Below are 26,791 nucleotides of genomic sequence, written 5' to 3' on the forward strand. Positions count from 1 at the left end.
GGTGAGGGCTCCAGCTTGGGGTGCGGCCAGAAATGAGAAGTTCAGGGTGCAGGAGGTGGCTCCTGGCTGGGGCAGCTGGTTGTGGTGTGCAAGGGTTCCAGATGGGGGTGCAGGCTCTTGGGGGGGGGGAGCTGGGGGTACAGGAGGGTGCTCTGTGCTGGGACCAAGGGGTTCAGAGTGTGGGAGGGGGATCAGTGCTGGGAGGGGGTGCGGGCTCCAGGAGGTGCTTACCTCAAGCAGCTCCCAGAAGCAGCGGCATGTCCCCCCTCTGGCTCCTACGCAGAGGTGTGGCCAGGCAGCTCTGCATGCTGCCCCATCCATTGGCCGTGGTTCCTGGCCAATGGGAGCTGCGGGGGCAGCACTTGGGGCGGGGGCAACGCGCCCAGCCCCTGGGCTGCTCCCACGCTTAGGAGCCGGAGCAGGGACATGCCTCTGCTTCCGGGAGCCGTGTGGAGCCAGGGCACACATGGAGCAGGGCAAGCCCTGAACTACACTCCCCAGCAGGAGCTCGAGGGCTGGATGTGGGCCCCAGGCTGTAGTTTGCCCACCCCTATTCTATAGGATGTTTTGGAAGGAAGTCCCCTTCTGGAGGTATGACTGTCTCACTGGTGGAGCTGCAGCTGCACCAGTCTTGAGTTACTAAAACTTATGAAGATACTTTGTTTTTATACATTAGGTTTTTGGTTAGTAAGTGCACAGTACTTCCCCTGCCTTTTTACAGGAGGGAGAGAGCATGCTATGCAGCCTGGTCTGGGAATTCCTCAGCCAAGGGGAGGTACTAGTACAAATAGCTTGATTGGGGGGAATAGACTGCTGGATAGTACCAGGAGATTTCCTGTTCCTTGAGGCTGGCTGGCATCCCTAGAAATACTTTAGGGAAGGCTTATTACCAGTCAGGGGTTTACACAGAAAATGAGAGTAATTTGAATATGAGAAGGAATTTCTTGCTTACTTCCTTGTAATCCCACAATGGTGCAGCTGCATGGAGAATAGAGTCCTTATCTGCCTTGTTCTGGTTACAGAGTAACTGAAGTGCTCTTTATGCGTTAGCGTGGAGCCAGCCTATTCAGAGGGGTAGAGAGGGAGGCCCCTTTCCCTGGCAGAGCACGAGTTTATGGGCTGAAAACCAGCATGCAGCGCGCTAGATAGAGCGCTGAACTTCTGAGGAGAAAAATCTAAAAGAGGGGTTCTCAACCTTTTTCTTTCTGAGCCCCACCGAGCATGCTATAAAAAATCCATGGCCCACCTGTGACACAATAGCTGGTTTTCTGCATATAAAAGCCAGGGCCAGTTATAAGGGGGAGGAAGCAGGGCAATTGCCTGGGGCCTCACACCACAGGGGCCCCTGCAAAGCTACATTGCTCAGGCTTCAGCATCAGCCCTGGGTGGCAGGACTCGGGGTCCTGGACTTCAGCCCCATGTGGTGGGGCTTCCGCTCTCTGCCCTAGGCCCCTGTGACTGTAATGCTGGCCCTGCTTGGGGGACCCCCTGAAGCCTGTTTGTAGCCCCCCGCATGAGAACCACTGATCTAAAACACTCGGAGGAAGAGAAAGACGGAAAGGAGAAAGGGTTAAAAATATCAGGGTTTAAACCCTACATACTCATTGGCAACATGAACTGCCACCTGCTAGATGCTTGCTTGTCTGAGACTCAGAGCCTCTGGGTTTGAGCCTGCTGTGAGGGATTTCGCCTCTCCCTGGACATGCTTATGCTCCTGGCTAAATCTCCGCTGTGGAGTCAGGGCTTCAGGCAGGGGTCAAGGACTTACAAACTGTCTGACTGAAAACCTGGGTGGACAGCTTGCAGCAGTAGGGCATAGCTCCCCTCTGAGGTTCCTGAAAAGCTGCCTATACCACCTTTAAGTTGACTTCGTGCTTGGGAGGCTGCTCTGCTGCTGCAGTGAGCGGCAGAGGAAGCCTGCCCAAAAGAGGTACCACAGATGCCAGAAGATTAGAGCTTCAATACATTGGTCAGTCTTCACCTCAGAAAAGTGAGAGGAGCTAGAAGCTGAAATGAAGTAGCTACTGCACAAAAACATTTGTTCTAAAACAAAGTGGTTGGGAGATAATGAACCAACTAATTCCACTGCTGGAGGCAAAAAACAGTGTGGCTTGAGGTGAAGGGCAGTGTGGCTTGTGTGAGTTCCATAAGTGGGAGGTCTTACCCGTTAGTGATGGGTAAAGAGAGAAGCCACACTGCAGAAGTTAAAGGACATTTATTCTTCCCTGAGCAATGCAGGTTTAAAAAGCCAGTCATCCCTTCTGCTGTAGTTTTTAAGACTATTTAAAATTGTAGTTTAAAAAAGAGTGTCTTCTCATAACAAAGGAATCCTGTCTGGGTCTTGATTGATGGATTAACCACACCCACAACAGATGTATGTCCGTTTCCATGCCAGATTGCTCCTCTATGAGCATACTGGAACTGCATCAACTTTCCCCCACCCCCTCCTCCAGTTGAGATAGAGCCACAGCTTCATATTCTAGAAAAACATACATTTTCCAGGCTTCGCTAAGAATAAAGTTTGGATTCTGACTGAGGTTTATTCAGGAGATGGTAGAGAAGGAATAGCCACAGCTGTTAACAGGAGAGCGTAATGAAGCCTTTTTTCTCTTGGGCCACCACTATACAGCAGCACAAGTACTCTCATTTAGTCTGGCGGGGGACCCTCATGCCTAGCACCCTCTCAAGGAAAGACCCTGCAGGAGTGGAGCATTCAACACCCAGTAGTCACACCAATGAACGGTCAGTAATCATTGGCCAGAATGTGGCTGCATACTCTACAGACCCTGTGTCAATGCCTGGTACCAAAGCTGGAAGCACAGGATGCCTATAGCTCCCAGGGTCCCTGAATGATCAGCTGTTACTGATGACAAAAACAGAGCTGGGTCAGTTTGACTGGTACCATGGATTCAACAGCTCTGTTGGTTCACAGATGCTAGGGGTCTCCTTTGCTTATGCTCCAACCACAGGACCTACATTTGTCCATATCTTTGCAGAACCTCACTCAGCTCCCTTCTGAGACTAGACCAGTCATTCAGTCCTGAGAGAGGCACTCTGGACTCTGAAAATCTCCAACGAAGGGTGGCAAGCCAGTCTTTTTCCATTAGGGCTCAACACTTTTGCTACCAAGGGTGCAGGTATCACCACTATTTCTTAGGACAGCTGGGAAGAGAAAATGTAAGGGTTTACATCCAATAACCCATTGAGCAGAGCAGCTGAAGACAACTGTTGCAACTGCAGCAGATCAGAACTGTGAAGCAGTTGCAGGGCTTATACAGGGGAAGCCATTTAGGCACCATCACACTAAGGCCTGCTCTACACTTATGTTTTACCAGTGTAACTTTTGGCAAGGAAAGTGATTTTTTTTTTTTTTTTTAAACAAAGTTAAACTGGTCATACTAGGGCTTTTATAAGAATGTTTGTAGGAGTATAGCTTATTCCCCTTCCCATACAGGAATAAACTGTACAACATAAGCACTTTTATATCAGTATAACTGAATCCATGCTAATTAAAGCAGTACACCTTTTATGTTTAGACAAGCCCTATGTTTTACTTGCTTCCAAAGTATTAGTTAAGCCATCAGTCAGAGCCCAGATCAGAAGATTCTTCCATGAGACTAAAAAGTTAACATTAAATATTATGTAGGGGAAGCTCTTCAGGAAACCTTGGTCACCAGTGACTGATGGCATACTGAGAAATTCCCTTCTGTAGCACTACAGCTACCCTAGTTGTATTGCATTAGAAAAAGGGCTGGATATTACTGCAGGAAGTTGTTATTGAGATCAGCATTTTGTGACTTCCTTAAAAGATAGCTTTTTGTTTTCATCCTATTTGACTAAAAAAGTTGTCCTTTAATGTATGATCCAAAATCACCATGTCTTTAAAAAAAAAGCTCATTCTCTCTACCTTGGGTGAAGATAGGTAACTTTGTATGGAGTCTCATTGTGAGAAGAATCAATCCTGCCCTCCCAGCACATGAATTGAAATGACCTACATATCAATAGTCTTCATTGCTGTGTTATATAAGCCCTTACTTTAAGGAAAATCACAACTGAACCACACTAAAACAGTATCCTGAGTGAAAGTCTGCACAAGTACAAACTTCAACTATCAAAACCAACTAACCAGAAAAGCAGCCACGAGAAAATCCTTGTTAGAATGTTTTGGCAACCGATTTCCCATTGAATAGGGCTGTTACTCTTGTATTCGTAAAATGTTAAATAAGGCAACTAAGAAACTAAGTTAAAAGATCACTAAAGCATGGCTTAAAAAAAAAAACCACACCACACATTGCTACCATATACTGTTTAAGGACCAGCTAAAATCTTGAGTTCAAAAAGAGTTGAGACACAGACAGAGGCTTGAAATGTAGGCCAGATAAATTAGGGAGAAATGTGTATTTTCTGAATACAAGGTGCTGCACTGTAGCTGTTATAAATGTATGCTTTGGATGTATTGGGAAATCCTGCAATGACATCTGAGGAGGAATCTTTCGTAAGTACCTTTTACACAATGTTAACATGAACGGAGTCAGTAAGCTCATATTTACTGATCAAACTAGTGCTTCCCTTTAGGGTGACAGAGTCGGGGCCCGGGGAAAGCCAGACGACTTGGGTATGGCCCACTGCACCCACCCTAAGTATCTAGAAAGCCATTGCTTTCCCTGCAGTGGCCCTGAATAAGTGAAGCTACACTTACTGCAAATGACCCCAGCTTGTGAACTACTATGGTTCAACAGGTCAGCCTCACAGTGTCTGCTGAGGCCTATCTCCCCGGTTCAGCAAGCTGTATGCAGAGCACAAATGCAGTCAAGACAGTACTGGCGAATGAAAGCCAGCAAAATTAATTTTCTTCATCAGCCTCTATTAGACCAAACTTACGACAAATGATGGCAAACAAATTTAGGGCAACTAGTATGTTCCAAAATTGGGGGGTTAAAAATGTCTCCAACACAAACATCAGAGGGGAAAAAGATTGGTGAGAACATTGCAAGTCAATTTTTGAATAACTGTTAAGTGTAGTAACTTTTTAATCTATAAAAATACTTGGAAAATTATTTTAGATATGCCAAATTTGGTATTAAGTGCTTTCATTTTAGTCTGAAAAATTATTCAAATCCCTACTTTAAAGTAAAAATCTCAGTGCAACCTGAACTACAGAGCTATCACCATCACCTCTATCTATAGTAAGTGGTATGGTAGTTATGTATTTGGCCACAGTATTTAGGACAAGACCTTCACAGTTATGTTTTCCCACATGATAATGTTTTGCAAACGATATAATTTCCTGTAGTCCATGCTGGTTTGGTACTTGGAAGCTGCTCATTAAGTTTGAAGCATCTGGTTCATGGGGGATAAGGTTAAACTAACAGCAAAAGAAAATCAAAGGGACAGTGTAAATATTGCTAAGCCCCCAATCTGAAATATTAATATAGGTGCAAATGCCAAACATTAATACTGGATAGAAACTGGTTTATATTTATGTTCTATAGCATGACCTTGAACCACAAGATGATAGTTGTAACCACAGATGCTGGAATTTGAATTTTAACACCAACATTTTAAGAAGCATATCTTGTTTCATGAATGGCTGGAAGAGTCAAGTTACTCTACTGTACCAAAAAACGTACACAGGCAATGTAACCAAAATGGAACTGTTGCTATTAGAATGCATATGTTACTTCTTGAAATTTATACCTTTATTTCTAATTCTACTTATGAAAATCAAGGAGTCTGTCCCCTGACAGTGGGACTTCTGACTTAGCATATTATGGAGATTGTTCCACACTTTTCCTTCTTACGTTTGATAAGCATTATATGGTAATTTGGTGTAAGTAGACATGAATTTACTAATCTCAAATATGTCATCAAGCTGAACTTCCAGTTTCACTGAACAAGTACAGCTTTCAAACATGCATGTCTCATAACTTATCTTAACAGCCCTTAAACAAGCTAACTTACTATCACCAAGCAAACTGCTGAAAAGTAGAGGAATTCATAGCTATACTCTTTCCCACCACAAAGCACACCAAAACTCATTTAGATTCAGTCTTTTTTTAATAAATTAATGTCATTCAAAATACAGTGCCAGAACATGATGCAGCTGAACATGCTAGTAAGGTTGTCATGAAGCACCTGTGTTCATGTTAGATTGGCGGCGCCCCGCTACTGCTAGTGGTTCCTGGGATTAATGCCAGAGCAGCACTAGTCATCTGCTCTCCTGCACACAGCGTACAGAATATTCCTGAACAATTCGCTCCCCCCCCCAAAAAAGTAAAAAACCTGATAGCTAAGGGATATCTATACACAATCACACTACAGTAATGCTTGTTATTAAATTAACAAAAAATAAAGACCTGGTTAATCCACACTAAAACTTTGTTTTACATTGGAAAAATACATCAGCAGCAGGAAGTATTATACATGAGCCAATGTTACTGTAATACAGAATGTGGAGGCATTTATTGATTAAAGCTCCACACAGACCCGCACTATGAGTGGCTAGCAATTCCTATTGCAAGCCCAGCAATTTAAGTCCACATCTGGTAAACCACCAGCTGCTTGGAAGACCTGTATTCTAAACAGACAGGTATAAGTTAGTGAAAATAGAATACATGCACTTAATACACCTTGACTGAACCTGCAGTCATTTTGCCCTGCATGTTACCATACAAAGGAAGATCTACCCTTCCTACCACAGGTAGATCCATGGGATTTGTTTATTTTTCTTTTAAATGGCGTTACTATACCAATACGGATATTGGTGTTAAGTGCAGCACATTCCATTACTTAGGCCACACTGAAAATTATATAACGAGCACTAAAGTAGAATATCCAGAAATAGTTCAAATATAACTGGAAGATATTTTCAGAACAATTGTGACATACCATCCTAGCAACAATAACTGCTTTTGTGATTTTTCTTGAACTGAAAGACTTCATAGAACTAGAAATTAATTCTTCAGACAGTAGTCAGATGCTTAAGCTCATGATATACATATAGGTTTCTCTCAATTATCAGATAGTATCTCAGATTATGGAAGCATATCTGCTTGTAAAAGTCACTGATTCATACTGAATGACTGCAAATGCTAAGTAGGGCATAAAAATACAATTATGAAAGACAGGTTTAATGTTTCAGTTTCCAGCCCTGTTCTTTCATTAAAGTTTCTATTTCAAGGTAATTGAGCCCAGAAGCAGGTGTGCAGTCTCCAATTTGGGAGCTATACGGGTGGCAGGGTAACCATCTCCCCATCCAGCTCAAACTCATCAGCCCCATCTGGTGAAAAGAGATATGTTGGAGGTTTCCATGGGGACTCTTCAAGGCAAGATGGATACAGCTTTCCTACAGTGCATCGGAAGTCTTTTCCTAAGTCCCAGAGCACACGTTCTGATATATGCTGTCGTAGAGACCACCGATCAAGCTCCAGATCATATTGGTAGGTGGCATACTTGGCTCTCTCATTCATGTGGGTTTCTCGTATGAAGACACACAAAGAATTGGAGATTACAACAGCTCTAACACAAGGGTCAGAATACCGCTTGGCAGGGATATTAGCTGCCATCCTCCATTCATTTTTATTCACATCATAGACTTCCACAGTTACGGAAGACCCATCTACAGTGCTAGTTGGGAGTCTTATACCAGAATTGCTGCCAATATGCAATCCTCCAATATAGAATATTTTGTCACCAAAAGCGGCAGCAGAAGCAAAGCATCTACTAGTTTGTCTCATAGCCATTTCTATCCAAGCATCCGACCTGGGAAAATAACAGTACATCAAGTTGTGGGCCATTACATAAATGCAGTTATGAACCGCTACTGCTGTACTCCACTGCCACGCACAAGGCAATGGGCTTACCATGGTCCATTCATCTTTCTCAGTATCATATCTTTCCACAGTTCTTCTGTTGAGTTCTCCACCTACGCTATCTCCTCCAATTGCATAGATGTATCCTTCACAGCAGACCAAGGATGGCTTTATACGAACAAACAGCATTGGAGTCTTTGGAAACCAAGTGTTTTGCTGTGCATCAAACCAGTAAAAGCAATTCACAGTTCTGAAGGCAGCCTGAAGTTTGCTAGTTTTACTGTGATTGGTTTTTGTGTTTTTCAGAGGAACTTGCCCACCTGCTATATAGATATCATTATCAGGAGTTACAAGTGTTCCAACCTTATGCAAGTCGGCAGGAGGATTGCAAAGCTTGTAAACTTTTTCTGCCTGGGGGCTGTAACAGACAGAAGAGTAAAGACTACCAGGGTTTTCAGCAGCAGCTTCAATGAATATCATCATCTCCTCTTTAGTCATACCAAGTCTTGGTTTGAAAAATTTGGGCATAGATTTGTATAATCCTTGCACTACCACCGATTTATCATTAGGTGGTAATCCTTGAAACCAGGCTCGCTGTGTTACTTCTGAAAGTGCATCAATTCTGATTTGGCTAAGAACAGAGGACAAATACTGTGATCGTGATTCTGTGTTGTATTCCAGCCATAACATAGCAGCTTCACGAACTGTCTCCTCTTTTTCCACATTTAAGTTGTCACTGCTTAAAATATCTACCAGTAGATCATGTGACAGTTGCATGAAAGCATCTTGGTGGTACACAGCAGTGAACTTGTGCTCTACCATTCTCTTAGCACTTTGTTTTAACTCTTCACAGCTGAAGAGATCAGCAAAACTTAATAACCGCACACAGTTCTCTGCATTTATTTTTTTAATTAAATATTCTCGACATCGCTGTAACACATCTTCTACCTGTAATGCAAAAAAAAAAAAAAAAAAAAGAAAAAAGACGACTTAAGTACAGTAGACAAAGACCTATTCCTTTACCTATAAACAAGATGCAAAAAATACAAAAAAAAGGAAGAATACTGCACTGACACTGCTAGTCACAGCAGGTTTTTGAGCCAAGAACATGTCATTCTACCCAGAAAGATACATGAAATTTGACTACACAAAAGTAAAGTGATAGAAATTGTGTTTAAATTCCACTCCTTCAGAAATCATAAAAATAGGTTGGCTGTGGGATTATTCTGGTAATGGCTGTCCACACTAATATGAACAAACCTGATAGTAATTTTAAAAATTATTCTATCTTTTTTAAAAAAGGAGACAGAAATGGGTATGTAATTGAAATTTAAGGAAAAAATTAGAACCAGATATTTTGGTACAGAGATTGAGCAGTTATCAAGCATTTTTACTCAAAATATACATGAAGTTCCTACCTGTAAGAAGCAAGCAGTCTCATAAAGCTGTTCTACCGTGCTGTCACTTATTGCCAAGTTACCCGTGTATGCATAAGTTATTATAATTTGTAAAGTGGCTGCATCCACATTCCTCAGATGTACATGTGTTTGTTTACTTTCACTTAGCCCACTCATGAACATGGCCCTGAAGAGAAAAATACTACATTAAGACTGACAAGGACACATACTGTAATCTTAAGTAACTGCTTTTGGTTATTTAGCCACTCCAACCACAAAAGAGAAAGACACCTAAACATTTGTCGTCATTTCATTTAACTTTAAAAATTCCTAATGTGATTTTCCATTTACATTCATGTAGTACTTACCTTAGATCACACAGCATTTAACAAACGTTTTAACAAAGTTTTTTCAATTATATTAGTAACTTCAGTGTTCTCTATACATGAAAATATAGTGCTCAATATTTATGTAAGCTACCACCCCATTTTTACTCCTGGGGGAATTCTGCACCCAAAAAATTCTGCAAAATTTATATTTTGTCAAAACAACAATAGAATCACATCAGTTTCAATTATTTTTGGTCATTTCAAAATGTTTTTTGATAAATAGATTTCTTACTAGGCATATTAATACAGAACTGAGTAATAATTCATTTAAACTACAATACAGAACCATATTTTCCCCACCCCTCAGAAGCAGTGCAAAGGCTTGAGGGAGTAAGGGAGGAGCTGAGGAAGAAGGAAGTAAATTGCTGGGAAGGAGCCTGGGTGTGAACTTGGAGGATTGTTGGGTGTCAGTGGGAAAAGCATGGAACAGATTTTTTTGAGAGAGGGCGGAGAGGGATTGTTAAGGAGCTTCCCCTGCAAACCCTGGCTAACCCCTAGCCTCTCCCATTCAGTCCAGGCACATCTGCCCGTCCCCATGTGTTCCTGCACCCCCATTCACGTGTCTCTCCATCCGCACTCAGACACCTATTCCCTCCATCCACATTTGGCCCTTCATTCCCCCACCCCGTTCCCATGTGTCTCTGTGCCCCCACCCAGCCACTCCCCTGTCCCTATGTGGCTCTTATCCCCTCCCCATGTCTCTGGTCCCCCACTCAGCCACCACCTATCCCTATGTAGCTCTGCACCCCCTCCCCCATCACCATGTGGCCTGGCACCTCCCTCCCCCGTGCCTCCACTCCCATTCAGCCACTGACCCAGTCTGTCCTCCTCCACTAGCCCTTATGAGCCCCTGACTGACACCTCCCCCACCCCCCACCAGCATCCCACGCTCTCTCCATAGCCCATGGCCTGACAGGCACTGGGAAGGCAGGCAGGCTCTCTCTCTTTCCTAGCTGGCCAGGAGCTGCTGCTGTGTTCTATTGCCACAGCACCCTCTGGTGGGCAAAAGGGTGAACTGCAGCAACATTTCGGCAGAAGCTTTTTTTCGCCACAAAAAAATTAAAAATATGCATGGCTCATTAATTATGTACATGCGCAGTAGTGCAGAATTCCCCCAGGAGTACATTTTAAACCATAAGCAGGGACTGACGTGATATGGTTGCATACTTGGCCAGAAAAATGGAGAAATATTTTACACTGTCATCTTACAACAAGGACAGACGTGTTCTCCAGCAGAAGTTGCTAGAAACAAATGCAGAAAATGCTTCCTGAAAAATATATGTGGTTCTGATTTTGTTTTTTTAAAGAAACTCATATGGTTCTACCTTTTGCATCTTATGTAGGATACAAAAGAACTTACGTTAGGTCAGGGGCACAGAGGGTGGTTGGGTTGATAGAAGGGTATAATTGCCTTCCATGTAAGTCTTTACCATTTGTTAAATACAGTGGACTCTTCAGATTTGGAAGTCTGGCATACATTTTTTCTGCCATTTCCCCCCCCAGAAATCAATAACTGCATAAGTCCCTTCCCTAAGGCTGGAAAGTCAGCTTTAAAGTTTTAAAAAAGTGAAATACAATCACAAAAGAGGATGATTTTGTATCTTTCTTTACATATATAATACATACCACTTACATTACTTGCCTAATTTAATTCTGACCAGTGTTGTAAGCACCACAAGTGCTATGCTTTGTTATTGTATGCACTGGCAGCTGATGAGACAAGAACTTAAGAGTTCTTTTATTAAATCAATATTTACAACAAAAGTGTATAATTTTGCTTATGCACAGTTTAGCATTAAGGGTAGTATTGAAAACTTGAATATGTGACTGTTTCTTGTCTTTAATGTTTAGATCAACCTTATCTTTGCATTACAAAGATTTGATTTAAGAGACTATTTAAAATGAAAGCCAAGAAGAAGAAAATAGGGAAAGAGTGACACCACCACAAAATGTGACACCCCTTCCATACCCAGTGTCCAACTTCCCATTCTAATATACAAACCAACCACATCTTAGAAAGAGGTCTGACGGCATATTCTAATCTAATACTTTGAGGGCTTTCATAGTTTCCAACACTGGCATCTTGTGATTACTAGCCATCCACAATTTGTGTCTGACCAAATTTAATGGCTTATTTCTAGAATTGCTGGAACTCTGGAGCCAGTTACAAATACCATCTGAAAACAGACAGAAGCATTATTAGTAGGGCTGTCAAGCGATTAAAAAAAATTAATCGTGTGATTAATCACACTGTTAAACAATAACAGAATATCATTTATTTAAATATTGTTGGATATTTCCTACATTTTCAAATATACTGATTTAGGACTACCAGTACGGTAGTCCTAAATCTGCAAGTCAAAAATCTGCCTTTCCTCCTCCACTAATAGCAGGCAATGGGTGGGGTGTGATGAGCCCCCCATTGAACCCCCAATCTTTCAGAAGCCAGAGAGATTCTAGGGATTTAAGTATCTAAACAACCAGAAACAGTCCATGAGCAAGTCTCAAGGACAGCACCTTGTTATAATTTCCTTTTCCAGCAATTTCACTATGAGAAAGAGAAAAAAAGATTTCTCATATGCAGATTCCCCATCAATTTTTGGATAGTAAATTTAGTCCTTTTAGGTAACTAAGCTTTTTGAATCCTGCATGTGACTGAACAGCTCTCAAGGAAAGGAAAGATCAGAAGTTACAAAACAAAACCCATTATATTCTGCAGGTGTAAAATAGTTGATCTAGAAGTTAAAGGGGTACAAGTAAACAATGGGAGGACGTAGAAGACATTGCAGGAAAAAGGCAGACATATGAAAGACAAGATTGGTGGTATATTGCATTTAAAAATATTTATAAATTAGGTAAAATGTACATATATTTTACCCCTTAAAATTGTTGTGCCTCCTTAAGACATTTCCCTTGCAACCAGTAATTTTCACTGTGGATAATAAGCTTGTTTTTCAGGCTAGAGGCGGTTTTATTCAAGACAATCTTAATTTCAAGACTAGGGTCTGTTTCCTAATCACTTAGAAAAATATCACTGTACTTTATTCCAGTGGACAAAAAACCTCCCACACCACTTTTCCCCCTTCATAAATCAGCTAGCTGAGCAATAGGGGTTGGGGAAGAAGTGGAAGACACTCCTTTAGAGTAGTTTGGGATCTGATATTCCCATTTTGTTAGGAAATATAAGCCAAGATAAAACCATGTCAGGCTGAGTATGAGAGAGAGCCAAACACTTTACAACTCACCAAGACTGCCTCTGACTCCCACAAAGAGAGGGAAGCAGTCACCAGCAGATTTTGTTGCGGCCATGACAGCCTCCAAAGCATAGGCAGAGATCACAAGGAGCAAAGCAGCAGCTCCTTCCTGCAGTGCCCAGCTGTTGTGCCTGAATAGTTGTTACCAAGGGCAGTGAAATGGGCTGCCTTGGTGTTTACACTGGGGGCTCTGGGCAGCTCCTCTGGAGACATGTGGGGCCAGTGTGCGTGGCACAGGAGGCAGCTCGTCAGTGGAGGCAGTTGCGGCATTCAGTTGCTAAGGCATTCCCCTGGGCAGCTCCCCTGCTCCCGACTGGCCAGGGCATGAGGAGCTTGGGACTCCACAGGTGGCTGGTAAGTTCCCGACCCCCAGGGCAGGCTCTCGTGAAGGGCCACGGGAGGCAGTGACAGAGAGAGAGTTGTCAGACCGGCCACCAGCAAGGGTTGGTGGCCGCACGTTAAGGCCACCAAAAATTTTGTTATGAGAACCCCTACGCTATAGAATACTACAGAAGCACATCTTCAGAGATCACTGCCATCTTTGCCTCAAGTGCCAAATGTATAGAACAGTGGGTTTTTGGGGAAACCCAATTCTAGCAAGCTATAAAGAAAGGAAGGATGCTTGTGACCCCCATGTTGGGAACCAGTGATACAGAAGATCCAAGGTCATTACTAACTTATCAATCAGTTCCAGACTCTAGTTTCAAGGCTTTCACTTCCAGGGCCAGACAGGCAGAAAAATGTTTCAGTGGCATCAACATGCATGACTAAGCCCTGCTCCAAAACCCCAGTATAGATTAGTTTTCTAAAACTAGGCATGGAGAAATCCACAAAGATAGTATGAGAACTAACAAATGCACCTAAGAGAAACCCCTTTTAAGAGGGTAAACACAACAGGACCTAGTGGATTTAAAAGTTCACTAGCACCACAGTAAAGAATTGGATAGCACTGGCACAGTAAGAATCTCAGGATTAAAACAATGCTTAATCCTCCATCCTGGTGGGGGCCCTCTTTGAAACCCAAAGCAGAGGTTCTGGCTTCTGCAGTGCCTATTTTTATTATCCAGCTCAAAACATGAAGTTGTAAGATTCCTCAGAAATCCCTGCATTTAAAAGGAGAAGATACTTGTTCAAGGAGCAAAGAGAACGAGGAGCATGTTGGGGGAGGTGATATGGGGACTGTTTCCTCTCAGTAGGGAATCCCTACTCACCTGAGCCTATTTTAGAACCATGTCAACAGAAAGGACATATACTAAATGTCTTGCTTATCTGGAAAAAGCTGTTCCACATGCTGGAGACAGGAAATGAACTGCATTACACAGCCTGAACTAACCCCAGAATGGGGCTGTTGATCATAAAAAATTATTTCCTTTCTCCAAATGCTGGATGGCGATGCAGTGTCTTTGGCTGGAATAAGTCATAAAATGCTAGAAAACCCTACTTTGACCTTTCAATGTTACTATTACTTGAAATATTTAAGAGCTATACTATTCACTTCAGATTTCCAGCACTAAATCTTTAAATTGTTGGGCTGTACATTCATTTTTAACTATGTACATCTAGCATTGCTTACAAAACAGTACAATATGTCTTTACCTGAATGAATGAATCGTGATTTGAACACTTACCTGAAATAAGAGCTGCATGTTGCAAGAACCATCTTATGGCAGGGGAATTCAGTGCCCTCAACAATCAACACAATGTCAGTTAGCAATTGCTGTTCATAGAACAATTTTAACTGCTCCAGCAAGGATACAGCATATTCGGCATTGATCTGCCTTTCATCCTGAGTAGACATGACTGTATTCCATTAATATTTCCAGGACTAGATTAGAGAGGCAAGGATCTTTCTGCAGGAGAAAGGTCAAATGAATGTTTCTGGCGTAACAAGAAGAAGAAACTGCAGGAGCTGTTTGTAGCCTTTAGAAATTATATCGATACATTAGGCAGTGTTATCTTGGACTGCTGCATCAAGAATGTTTCAGACTTCAACCTACTACTAGGTCATCACGCATTGATTTGGTGTCACAATCTGTTCTCTCGAGACTTTTTCAAGAGTGTTTGCAGAGCTCCTGCTGAGATTTGAAATGGCGCAGCACATTAATGAGCAAAAGTGAGGTCTGAGGTAGATTTCGTGGAAACATCTCATGATCAGTGGCTGCAAGCAAGAAAATAAAATTGGTTCACAAATTAGTACCTTTTAAAAGCACAATTTCTTCTTTCACAGTTCTCCTGCCTAAAATGGTTGCCTTGAGTACACATTATTTGAAATACAATTTTAAACATATCACACATTTCTAGAAAGATACTGAAACAAGTGCAAAAATATCTAAAGGTTAAAAATAAAGAGAGAAAGGCAGAACAGTTTATACATGATTTTTCTTCAAGTTAAGGATCCTAGATCTATGAAATAGAACAGAAAAAATAAATTTTACGTCAATACAACTCTACAGCTGAGAAGTGAAAATCAAAGTCAGACGACAAAGTTAAGGTTCACTTGGCAACATTGCATATTTATGACTATATTCCTCTCTCAGAAGTACCTTACATTTTTTTTTTTTTTTAAGTGGTAGGAACTCCTTTATTTACTCCAGCGAATAGTAAAGATAGCTACCATCTATAAATTTAGGATTTGTATTCCATCCCAGCATTAACAAAATTCTTTTGTCTGCATTACGTGCTTCAAAATAACCTATCAATATTTTAACATTAGAGATGCCTTTCCATAGTTAAGAAACTAGCTTCCTATTATTACTAGTCATATTTCCCATATCCCACCCAACCTTCAACAAAACCACACCTGTCTACCTATTTTGCATGCCAGATCAAATCTTTTCAGAAAAGAAATTCTACTATAGGACAAGTGGAACTTGGGACATGGGGTTAAAATATATTTTCTTATTTTTTTCTAATTTTTGTTTGGGTCACTACATATCTCCAAAATGGCTTCACCTAACTTTACATTTGACTTATCTTGCTAGATTTCAAGAAGTGTCTCACTAAATGAAGAAAAAAGTTTTAAAGAGCGGTTCAAGGCAAAAAAGTTTCTTAAAGGTATCTCAGGGGAAAAAAATTCAAATTAAGGTTTGAAGAATCACTTCAGTTAAGATGTCATAAGAATGCTATTATTCACAAGAACTTCTCATATTAAAGAGCCTGGAAATACTAAGTTAAAACTTCATTTCACATAAAGAATGTAATTGTATCATTAAGGTCACCTAAATACCCTTAGTATCAGCCTTCCAAATCCCTTATAATCTACAATTTTAAGAAGATGTGTACAGTTTTCAGGTAGAATACTGAAAATGAAAAGCACTGGTTGAATATATGCATCTCCAATACCAAGATGATGCTTTGTCACTACATTAAGTGCTATAATTTTCAGATCTGGGCTTAGAAAGTTTGTATACATAGCCAGCTGCTCAGATGCTATGGTGATGGTCATTACAAAAAATGAAGCTATACAAAGTCAAACCACTAAACTCGTGGAAGTCACTGACTAATCCCTGCAACCAAAGTTAGTTGAAGTGTTAAACTAGTTTTTGACAGCAGTAGCGTCTCCTCTGCAGATGCAGAGTGAATATTTATTCAACTAGTTCAGTTCAATGACTAGTTTATAATTCCCAATTGATTTCTTAACTTTGAATGAAAAAGAAAGCTTGTTTTCCTCTTACAGCTTATAAATAAAAACTAGGTGTGAAAGGATATCTACTACTTTATACTTTAAAATCGTGAAGGACATGGTTCAATTCACTAACTACAGATAACACTTTGTTTAAACAGATTTTCAGCTTGCTCATTTAAATCATGATAAATCACAAATTTTAAAATTGCTTTGATTTAAATCAATCCACCTTGCTCAAGTGACAGTTGTTGGTATCACTATTTGTGAACAGTCAGACATTGCCTTCAGCAAGTTGTTAGTGTTAAAAATCAGAGTTTTGGAACCTGGAAACAATAAGTGGCTTGAACTGCTCAACCCTGGATTCTTTTAAACCAGGTTGAAGCTTTGCAGAACTTGAAAATTTGTGCTTCAAACATATTAGCAGACTACATAATAAGTGCTGGGATGGTTTTTGTTTTGCTTTTTAAATGCCACAACTGGTAAGTTGTATTTGAATCTTACAAAACTCGTACAAACAAAATATGAAGAATTAAGGTCCTGATGCTGCAGACACTTAATGATATGAACAGTTCTGCTGATATCATGTTCAGCATGGTGCATCAGGGGCTAAAATTGTATTTTTACTGATTTTTGATACCATAAAGTCTTCATCACTTCAAAAAGAAGTGCTTCAGCATTAAGAGTAAAAATTTAGATTTTCAGTAACTTAGGTCATGAACTTTATATACATACGCCAAAATCAGGAGCCAAATTTTAAGCCCCCCAAGTACATGTTTAGGCATGGGGGGGGGGGGGTTTCAAAAATATCTAATGAACTTAGGAGCACAAGTCCCATTGACTTGAAACTGCAAACCCTGATGGAAAATAGCCTGGTTGAAGCATTTCAGCTTTCTTGATGTTTTGATGTTCAATATACACACAGGTGGTGTTGGCTGCAAATATAGAACTATTTGCTAATCCTCAATTTTGTGTTTTCATTGTTTTCACGGTAAGAATTTTAGTGAGGCTCTGGATTTGTCTCTCTCAGAGATGAGCATTTAAGCCTGAAATTTTAGAAAGTTATTTGAGAGTCTACTTATAATTAGGAAACTAAAGACAGCCATATAAGACAGCCACTGTAAAACTATAAAATAAAAAGACAGTAAAAAACTAGCAATGTAAATATAAAATCTGATTTAATAAATTTACCCATGTTGATCAAATGAAACATATGTACAGACAAGAAGTTGATGGGTTAAGACAAAAATAAGAAACAAAGATTTGGGGAGCAGTGAAAGTAAAAAATATAGCTAGACAAAAAGTTTCAAAGACTTCAAACAAATACATCTCTACCCCGATATAACGCGACCTGATATAACACAAATTCGGATATAACGCGGTAAAGCAGTGCTCTGGGGGGATGGGGCTGCGCACCCCAGCAGATCAAAGCAAGTTCGATATAACGCGGTTTCACCTATAATGCGGTAAGATTTTTTGGCTCCCAAGGACAGCGTTATATCGAGGTAGAGGTGTATTTCAAACAAAAACTAGGGGAAAATATTGGAAATTTTCCATTTTCCAAACATTTTGCAAGAAATGAGAAGGAAACGGTAAACTGTAGTATAGGAAAGACAGAAGGGGTGAGAGGAGAGACAGGAAAGAGTAAACATGGACAGTGCATCTTTACTTGGATTGATATGAACTTTCATATGAAAACAGAAGTGGAAGGAAGCCAGAAAGGAAAAGGAGGTATAAGAAAAGCACGGTAATTTATTTTGCATAAAGAGTGGATTGTCAAAAAAGTGTTACAATTTAAATTTCATACACAACAGACAATACACAACCAGAGGAGACATGGTGGCATAGGATTTTTACTCTGGCAAGCAGACGCAGTCTTTGAGCTATTAGGTGCTGGAAAAATTATTCAAGTACCTGCTTGTAAGTAACACCTTGATAATGAGTGATACATAACTGGAAAAAATAACACATTGAGGCTATGTTTACACCATACACCACTGGTGGCAGTTACATGTCAGTGAAAGACTCTGGTAAAGGTAGGCAGCAGGGAAAGATTTCCTCAGTTCCCCAATGCTGGAGCCTTTCACTGCTGCCAGGAAAGGCTGGGGGGAGGAGGATTTGAGGGAGCTGGGAAAGGTTGGGCCTTTTTTTGCTGCCTGAGTCTTCCCTGCTATGGGGAGAGGCTCCAGCAGCAGGGAGTTGGCAGATCCGGTGGGGGAAAGGCTCTGGCAGTAGGACACTATACTGCTATTATGAGGAGATATGACTTGGAGAAGTAGACACACATACAGGGTACATACTCAAATACATACCCACACCCTTCAGGCATGTCTTTACTCACCTAAATCATGTCTTATGCTCTTCACTGCTATTTACAACCATACTGGGGAGAGGATGGACGGGGAGGGGAGCTACACAGGTACGTATACAACACGCTGCTGAAAGCAGCATGCAGCATAGCCATACCTTTAGATTATACCATTAACACACATCAACAGAAACTAACGTTGGAATTAACATGCATTTCTGAATGTACCTAAGGCTGTTATAGTTTAAGTGTCACTCAAATACCAAAGCAAGGTGTGGTGATGTTTTTGTTTGGGGTGAGGGGGGTGGGGAGAGAGACAGGAGACAGAGAAGGGTAAGAGAAGAACTGCTGTACTAACTACTTCCTGTGCTCCTAGACACTAACATGAACTGCTAACTTGATACAGACTTTCAAGTTTCTAGTGAACTTAAATGTGGAAGTCACCAACAGATGTAAAAGCATAGCAGGGTTCTGGGTCAAAAAGCAAAGGCGTTTCATGTCAAGTCACAGCTTACATTATACCAAATCAATATACCCTACTGCTGTATCAACCTAATGAGACTTCTACCCCAGTAGCTAATGTATAGTATGTCTTAATGCACAGCCTAATCCTTTTGAAAAATCTTCCTGCGTTTCAGGGCTGGGGAAAGCTCTTCACACAGTTCCTGGAAAGTGGCCTTACACATTCGAGAGTTCTGCAGCCACTGCTTCTCATACCATAGCTGCATAACGATGTGGTCTCACCAGTCAGTGCTTGTTTCCTGGGCCCAGAAATGGCGCTCAACCATGTCAAGGTGATGCACGACTATTGCCAGCAACTGTGAACTGCTCCGCTCTATGTCCTCAAGCAGGGCTGCTTGCATGGCATTACATTGTTCCGTGCAGTGCCTCCTGTATCAGCTGTGTAAATACTGCAGGATGAGGCGCAAGGTGTTTGTAATGCTTACAACAACAACAGTGTACAGCTGATCGAGGTCTATGCTTATCGTGCTATGGCATCAGAGCAGGTAACCCACGCTTATGAAAAAAAGGCATGAAAAAGGCTTGGTTTGTTTGCCATTGCTTTCAGGGAGGGAGGGAGGGAGGAAGTACATTATGGGATGCTAACGCCATGTTCCCATAGCCACCTGCGCCATTGCAAGTCCAATCCAAAATTCCACTCAGCTACGTGCACTGTAGGATAGCTACCAACAGTGCAGTGCTCCATGCGTCGATGCAAGTCCTGTTAGTGAGGATGCACTCCGCTGACAAAATAAGCATAGTGTGGCCACGCAAGACAGAGGCTCTATGCTAATTTACATGAAGTCGACTTAACTTTGTAGTGTAGACGTGGCCTTCGATCTATCCAAATAACTCAAAGCCCTACTGACATTTAGTGTCTAGAGCCTAGTTAAAACCCTGGCTAAGAAATAAAGTTTTGATGAGAACACCGACAGATGGAACAGTCTGATTCAGGTGAGAAACTCCAGTACCACCTCTGTTATAAGTCTGAATGAGAACAGATGACAACTTTTTCCATTCCCACGGACGGTGGTGAAAGAAACAACTAGCCATTAAAATAATACAACTCACTATTCTAATATATTTTAATTTAAAATATCTTTAACAGGCAGAACAAATCATGTTTTTAAGGACTCAAAAGTCAACTTTGTTAACTTTCACATCACTAGGTTAAGGTTCCATGAAAGAACTGGTTGTGTGCCAAGTAGTAAGATTTCTGAAAGGTCTAGTTGAGGGTGGATGATTGAAAGCCAAACCTATGCAGTGGCAGAAGATACATCGGCAGACCGGTGAACCTGGGAGAAGACAAGTTGAACCTGGGAGAAAAACTATCAAACACTTAAACAACATAACCTTGATCACTGTCAGAAATGATCTGAAGATACTTTAGAGGTCAGTTGCAGAAAACGTATCTGAAGACTGTGAACCACCTATGAAATATCAGATCAACATTGGGCTCCCCGGTTTAGAGCAGATGGTCAGTCTGAAATTAACTCCCTTCAACACTGTGTGGGAGTTCCTTCCAGAGGGCCATGAGAATCTCTGAAGTACTCAGCTCCCATGTTGTCCACATCTGGACTGAATTTTACTGCCAATGTTGGCAGTTTCACTCTGAGATGTGCATAAAATGTTATATTTGTGGAAGAGGCCAGGAGTCCCACTATCCTCTGGTGGGATCACACAAGCTTAGAATTCTTCTTCGGGAGGACAACTCATTAAGAGTCCATGAATTTCAAGAAAGTGCCCATGACCATGGGAAAACCAGGATAGCATATGTAAAGAAGATGCTTTACATAAGTCAGGACACGCATGAGCATCATGTTTATTGATTAACATCTCATGGCCAGTCATCTAATAATATGGTAGCTCTCAATTTGGCACAGTATCATTATCCCTATTTTACAGATGGGGAAACTGAGGAACAGAGTGATGCAGCGCCTTGCTCAAGATCATCCAGCAAGCCAGTGGCAGAGGTCTCCTGAGTTCCAGTCCAGTGCTCTATTCACTAGGCTACACTGCCTCCCTATGCATGAAGGCCTTTAGAGGTAAAGCAGCCACACCTGATAGGCCGGTGTAACTAAGATCAAAAAGACTGATAGTGGACATTCCCTAGGAAAAAAAGTATTTTCCATAATTTTTTCCAATAGCTATATAGAAATAGATATCTTAAGTCTGAACGGGAAATGGGCATGGATGATGGAAGCTAGCATTACAATATGTGGAACTTGACCTTTCTGAAAAAGCTGCTCTGATTTTGGAGAGACAATGGGACAAAAAATCTTTTTCAGTAGAAGGACAATGAATAAGATTATCCCCTATATCCAACTGGGACACCTGAATGGCCCAACTCCTTTAATGAGGAGTCTTTTTCTGATCTGCGTCTCTGTGGTCTCATGACAGGAATACCTAAAGAGGCACTGGTGGGGAAGAGTTGAGAGGCTGGAGTGGACTGGATAGCATATTCAAGCAGAATTCTCTCAGTTATCCACTGATCCACAGCAGTACCACATCAAGCTGCAACAAAACCAACCAAGTGACAGGATGTATTAAAAATAAGTGATTTTTTAATTTAAAAAATCTAATACACTTTTCTTTTAAAAACTGTGTAACTTTGAAGTTATGACAACCTATGTTAAGACCTAATTTATTAAAATCATTTAAATTAAAGACAGGTTGCATCAATGACCTCTCAAACTTTAATAAGTTAAAGGGTACTGCTTTTTTAATTATATCCAGAACCAGGGGAAGATAGTTAACTTTTGGTGATCAACTCAAGTTATATAAACACGTCACACTGTTATGGATGGCAGTAAGTGTCTGTTATTTTCAATCTTTATAATGGACCAAGTGCTGTGTTGAACAGAAAAATATTTGAATTTATTACTTTTGGTTTCAGTTTAGGTAGCAGATGCAGAGAAAATATTTTCTTTGTTTGGACAAGTTCAGTTAAAGTTGAGTAATAGATTGGGAGTTGAAAGAGCAGGAAAGCTTGTTTTCCCTCTTCTAATATATGAATAAAAACCAGGTGGGAGAGGATGAGATCTACTAATTCTAATAACTTGAAAAACATGGAGAGCCAGATTTTTAAAGGTATTCTAGGTGCCTTAAACATCCGCATAGGCGATTTCTCAAAAGCACTTATTCATATCTTTAGGCACCTAGACACCTTTGAAAATCTGGTCCAGGGCGACCAGGAACAGTCAATTCACTAACTACAATGAATACCTCCTCTTCTGCTTAATAAATCAGTTTTAAAAGCAAAATATGTTTTGATCAGCTTAGTTTTTCTTATTATCCAGCACAAATGAAATAATTAAAATAAATTTCAGTTTTCCATTTTTAATAGAATTCCAATTTTCATCCAAATGCAGCTCACAAATAAGCAAAAAAAATCTAGTAAATAAGTATGTCATTTGCCATCTTCTAACAAAATTTAAGAGTTATGTGAATGAATGTTGAGCTACATAACTGCTTAAATAAGCCTGTATAGATACTGTATCCCCCTAGTACACAAAGTACCACCAAATTTGGTATAAAAGCTATATTTAGTTGCAAATCAACATGCTTTAATATAGTTATACCAACCAATAAGAATGAACCTCTCAAGGAAAATACCTGAAAAATGCAAATGCTAAATAAGATTAAAATTAATCATTTAAATTAATCAACCATCCCAAGGGATCTCCACGACAAAAAATGGAACATAGGGAGAAGCAGAAGTTAGAACTAGCTCTGGACTCTTGGGCAACATGTCAAACATGCAGCCTCGCCACTGAAAAATAAATAGGTGATTGATGAAGCAGTTCCATTTCTTAGATGTTTTCCTCTGCCAGTTCTGATGCTGCCATGGCATCAGTTCTTGTAGAACTGAGTCCTGAAACCGGAAGACACTAGGTAGATTCTGATACTGAAGGAGGAGGACATGGAGTTCCAAAGACCTAATATTGGACTTTTGAGACGTCATGAGAGCCAGAATATCTGAAATATTATACACACTGCTCTTAAGACATACTTGGACATTACACAGTGGTTGCCAGTTTCTTCGCTGTCTTTTTCTTCTCCTCCTGGAGGAGGTTTACTAGAGAAAATATATCTTCACAAACATGAAAACAGGAGAAAACTGACAGCTTGGCCACTGGCCACAGAGACTACATCAAGAGGAGACTTTCTATCTCCAAAAGTGAATCTTCTTAGCATTCTTATCCATGGCTAGATCCAACCTGCCTAGGGACTTATTTCACAGACTGCTGAACACCACAGAGTCAGGGATGTCCTTAGTCAGATCTGGCAGCCCATCATTAATGGGGAAAATTAATTTCTCTTTCCTCAAGCTCTAGGATATTAACAGCCAGTCTCTTCTTGGCTAGATGAAGTTTTCAATTCCAGAACCTCCATCATAGATCTTAACTTCCGGAACTGTCTGAAACAGTATGGTGGTGAGACAAGAAATCCAAACATCTGAGTACAGAAATTCATTAAGATTACCTTAAACTTTGCCCTCAGTGATGTCCTGGAAAAGTAAGAAGATTGAAAACTGTATCTTACCCTCCCCACAAATGACCTCAGATTGTAAGAGCTAAAATAATTTAACAGCAACTGCACCAACTCAGGTCTTCTTCACGGTCATACAGCCCAAATTAAAAAACTCACCTTAGCAGAGTGGAGTTTGCTATTTGTTTAGTAGCCCAATCTTGTAAGGTACTGAGGGTAGTACTCAGCATCTTGCAAAATTGGGCCTTGTGAGTCCATGAACCGAACAATTATCCAAGTATGATTAGACAAGAACTAAAGTGTCTCCATAAGCATGCCTTCTATAACCAGATCAGGTTATATGACTTGCAGAGATAAGGTAATTTTAATACTTAATATGGAATTGTCAAATGCTTGTTTCTTGATAATTAACATTCAGTATAAATTTCCTGACTTTTTAATGATGATCTAACTGCTTAACTACAACATTCTTGTAAGGCTCTTTACCCTCATATCCTCTCAGTCTTAATGTAGTTTGAATAGGAATAACCCTACTTGCTCTCCAGTCGAGCCTTCCCAAGTACATTTCTGAAGTAAAGAGACCAGTGGAAATTTTAAAAATAAATCTTTTGGGCTTTCATTATATCACAAAGCAGCAAAAAAAAAAAAGTCAACTTTTTTTTGGCTTTGCAGCTCACTTTATAAAAATATAAGAATTAGAAAAACAGATAGTTATAAATCATAACCAAGTTTCAATTTTTTCAAAAGCAGTTAGTGCATGTGTCCAATCATTTTCTGTCTGCTAAAGGGAAAACTCAAAAGCCAAATGCTTAAGATGGGGAAATAATTTGCACATGATGGAAAACATCAAAACTAGTCTACATCTTGTACTAGGCATATTGTATGTTTAAGCTGTGTAGCCACATCAGAAAAGGAAGCAGTATGTTATATTAAACAGCAATCAATAGAAGCCCAGTTAAAGCTGAAAACTACTAGTAATCCCTCAAGTTATCCTACACTTGAGCACTGAGGGAGGCTAGAAGTCACCGCAAGCAGCAGAGCTGTGCATTGATGCCTTTCGATGTAACGCCGACTCCAGGATCCTTTGGACAAGAAAGCAGCGCCATTACCTCCAAGCGCCCTTCGCCTCAAAGGCGCCTATCACAACTTTACATCCAAGAGGTTCTACAACCAGAGTTTCACACCCTCCCCACCCGCTCCGGACAATGGGCATCAAGTGCAGGGCACCCTGCTGCGCCCGGCCCAGTGCGACGCTGGGGGGTTGCGCAGGCACCGCGGAGCCCATCCGTCGTGAACCTACATCCGACCCGCTAATGGCAAGGATCCCCCGAGGGGCCGGGGCCGTCTCTGGGCGCAGCGGCGGCAGAAGAAGGGGAAGACACACGGAGGCCCGACACACACTCCGCCCCCCGGGGCCCGCCGCGCTGGGAGCCGGGCGGACGGGCGGGGGCGGCCCCCTGTCTCCCCCGAGCTGGCTGCTGTTACTGCCGGACTGTCCCGGTGCCCCTCGCAGCCGCAGCGCCGGGCGGGGACACACCGAGACTCCCGGGGGCCGCACCCAGCCACAGGCCGCACAGAGCCGACACGGCAGCGGCGCGGGGAGCATCGCCAGAGGGCCCGGGGAAGGAGAGGGGAGGGCCCTGGGCAGAGCCCGCGGGTTACTCCCCGGCACCCAGGAGCCGCTCGCACTGCACAGGCCGCGGCGGAGCGGACGCTGCCCGAGGGCTGGGGGGGGGCTCGGTGCTGCGCGGCGGCAGGTCTGCAGCCTCCTTTCTCCTTCCCTCCCGTGGTAGGGGAGAGGGACAAACGCAGCCGCCGCCGCGTCCCCCTCCCCGCCATTTGCCCGGACAAACCTCCGGCTGCCGATTCCTCTTCAGCCTCAGCGCCCGCGGGGAAGGATCCGGACAAACCCGGGCTGCGGACGGAGGCGGTCGCGCGCGCGTTCGTTCTCACCGCCTCCCTCAACGTCCGTTAAGATCGGCGGCGGCGCGCGCCCCCGCCATCATGCGCGCGCTCGGATGTGGGCGGCAGGGAACTCGAGCCGCGCTCCCCCTGTCCCGCCCTTCCGTTCCTCGTGCACATGCGCGAGAGAACGCCCTCCTCCCATCCCTTTCGCGCAGGCGCTGTTTCTCATGCGCGCCGGGCTGGGACCCAGGCGACTGACGCTGCTGTTGACCTCCGGAAACCGACTGCTTTGGGAGAGTGTGCAGAAGCAGGGAGATACGGGCAGTTCATTGCGGGGGTTGCTGGGACGGGGGAGGTCACGAGAAGGGACGAGTGCGCCTGCGCTCAAATCAAACCGGCGGGCGGGGGAGAGCGGAGGGCGGAGCGCGCCCCCTGCCGGCACACAGCGCTCACTGTAGCCCTGTAGCAAGCGCGTGACGCTGAGGTTCCCGCCTGCCAGCCTCCGAGCCCCCCGTCTTCCAGCCCTGCCTGGGCCTCTGGCTGCGCCGCCTCCGCGCCGCTCCTACCTCCCCTCGCTGGTCTGGCGCGGTCACATGATGTGCAGCGGGAAGGCGGGAACCTGCAGGGGGAGCAGGGGAGTGATAACTGGGGTGGCCTGGAGAGAAGAGGAAAGTCCCCTACAGTGATGGCCCAAGGATGAAAAGATCATGAGCTGGGCTTTAAAACCATCCGATTTTTCAAAATAATAAATGTTCGGTGCTCTGTGTCTGCCCTCTAGGGTTTGAGCCTTCAGGTTTCGCATTTTCCAGCTTTCCTTTCTACCCAGAGGAGAGCCAGCAATTAATTTACTTTGGAAAAGAAAATGGAAGCTGAGAGTCTTGCATGATCACACGACTCCAGGAGTTGGGGCTTAAAAAATATCCTGAGACTTGTGGTCAAAACAGCTGGAAACACTGCAACTAAGGGAGAGAGCAATCCAATGGGGAGGTGTGAGCAGAGTGAAATCATAGCTCCTGCCCATACAGAGCTCATTTCATGACTGGGGCCTCTATAGGGGAAACAGCTGACCACCATAGCGTGAGAAGACAAGTGAAAAAATTAGGGAGAAAGTTC

At 42.4% G+C, this 26,791-nt stretch overlaps 1 protein-coding gene across 1 annotated transcript; it reads right to left on the bottom strand.

The window, feature by feature from the left end:
- Positions 1 to 6,056: 6,056 nt before the first annotated feature.
- Positions 6,057 to 25,800, bottom strand: LOC112104947 (kelch repeat and BTB domain-containing protein 2). The gene is made up of 4 exons (XM_024197553.2): positions 25,627 to 25,800; positions 14,480 to 15,009; positions 9,230 to 9,395; positions 6,057 to 8,759 (listed from the first exon to the last, which is right to left on the bottom strand). Exons 2-4 carry the CDS (start codon positions 14,647 to 14,649, stop codon positions 7,224 to 7,226), a joined length of 1,872 nt encoding a protein of 623 aa, XP_024053321.1. The 5' UTR covers positions 14,650 to 15,009; positions 25,627 to 25,800; the 3' UTR covers positions 6,057 to 7,223.
- Positions 25,801 to 26,791: the final 991 nt, after the last annotated feature.

This window comes from Terrapene carolina, unplaced genomic scaffold (assembly GCF_002925995.2).
Source record: "Terrapene carolina triunguis isolate 2854851 unplaced genomic scaffold, T_m_triunguis-2.0 Scaffold33723, whole genome shotgun sequence".
In the NCBI taxonomy this organism is placed as follows: Eukaryota; Metazoa; Chordata; order Testudines; family Emydidae; genus Terrapene; species Terrapene triunguis.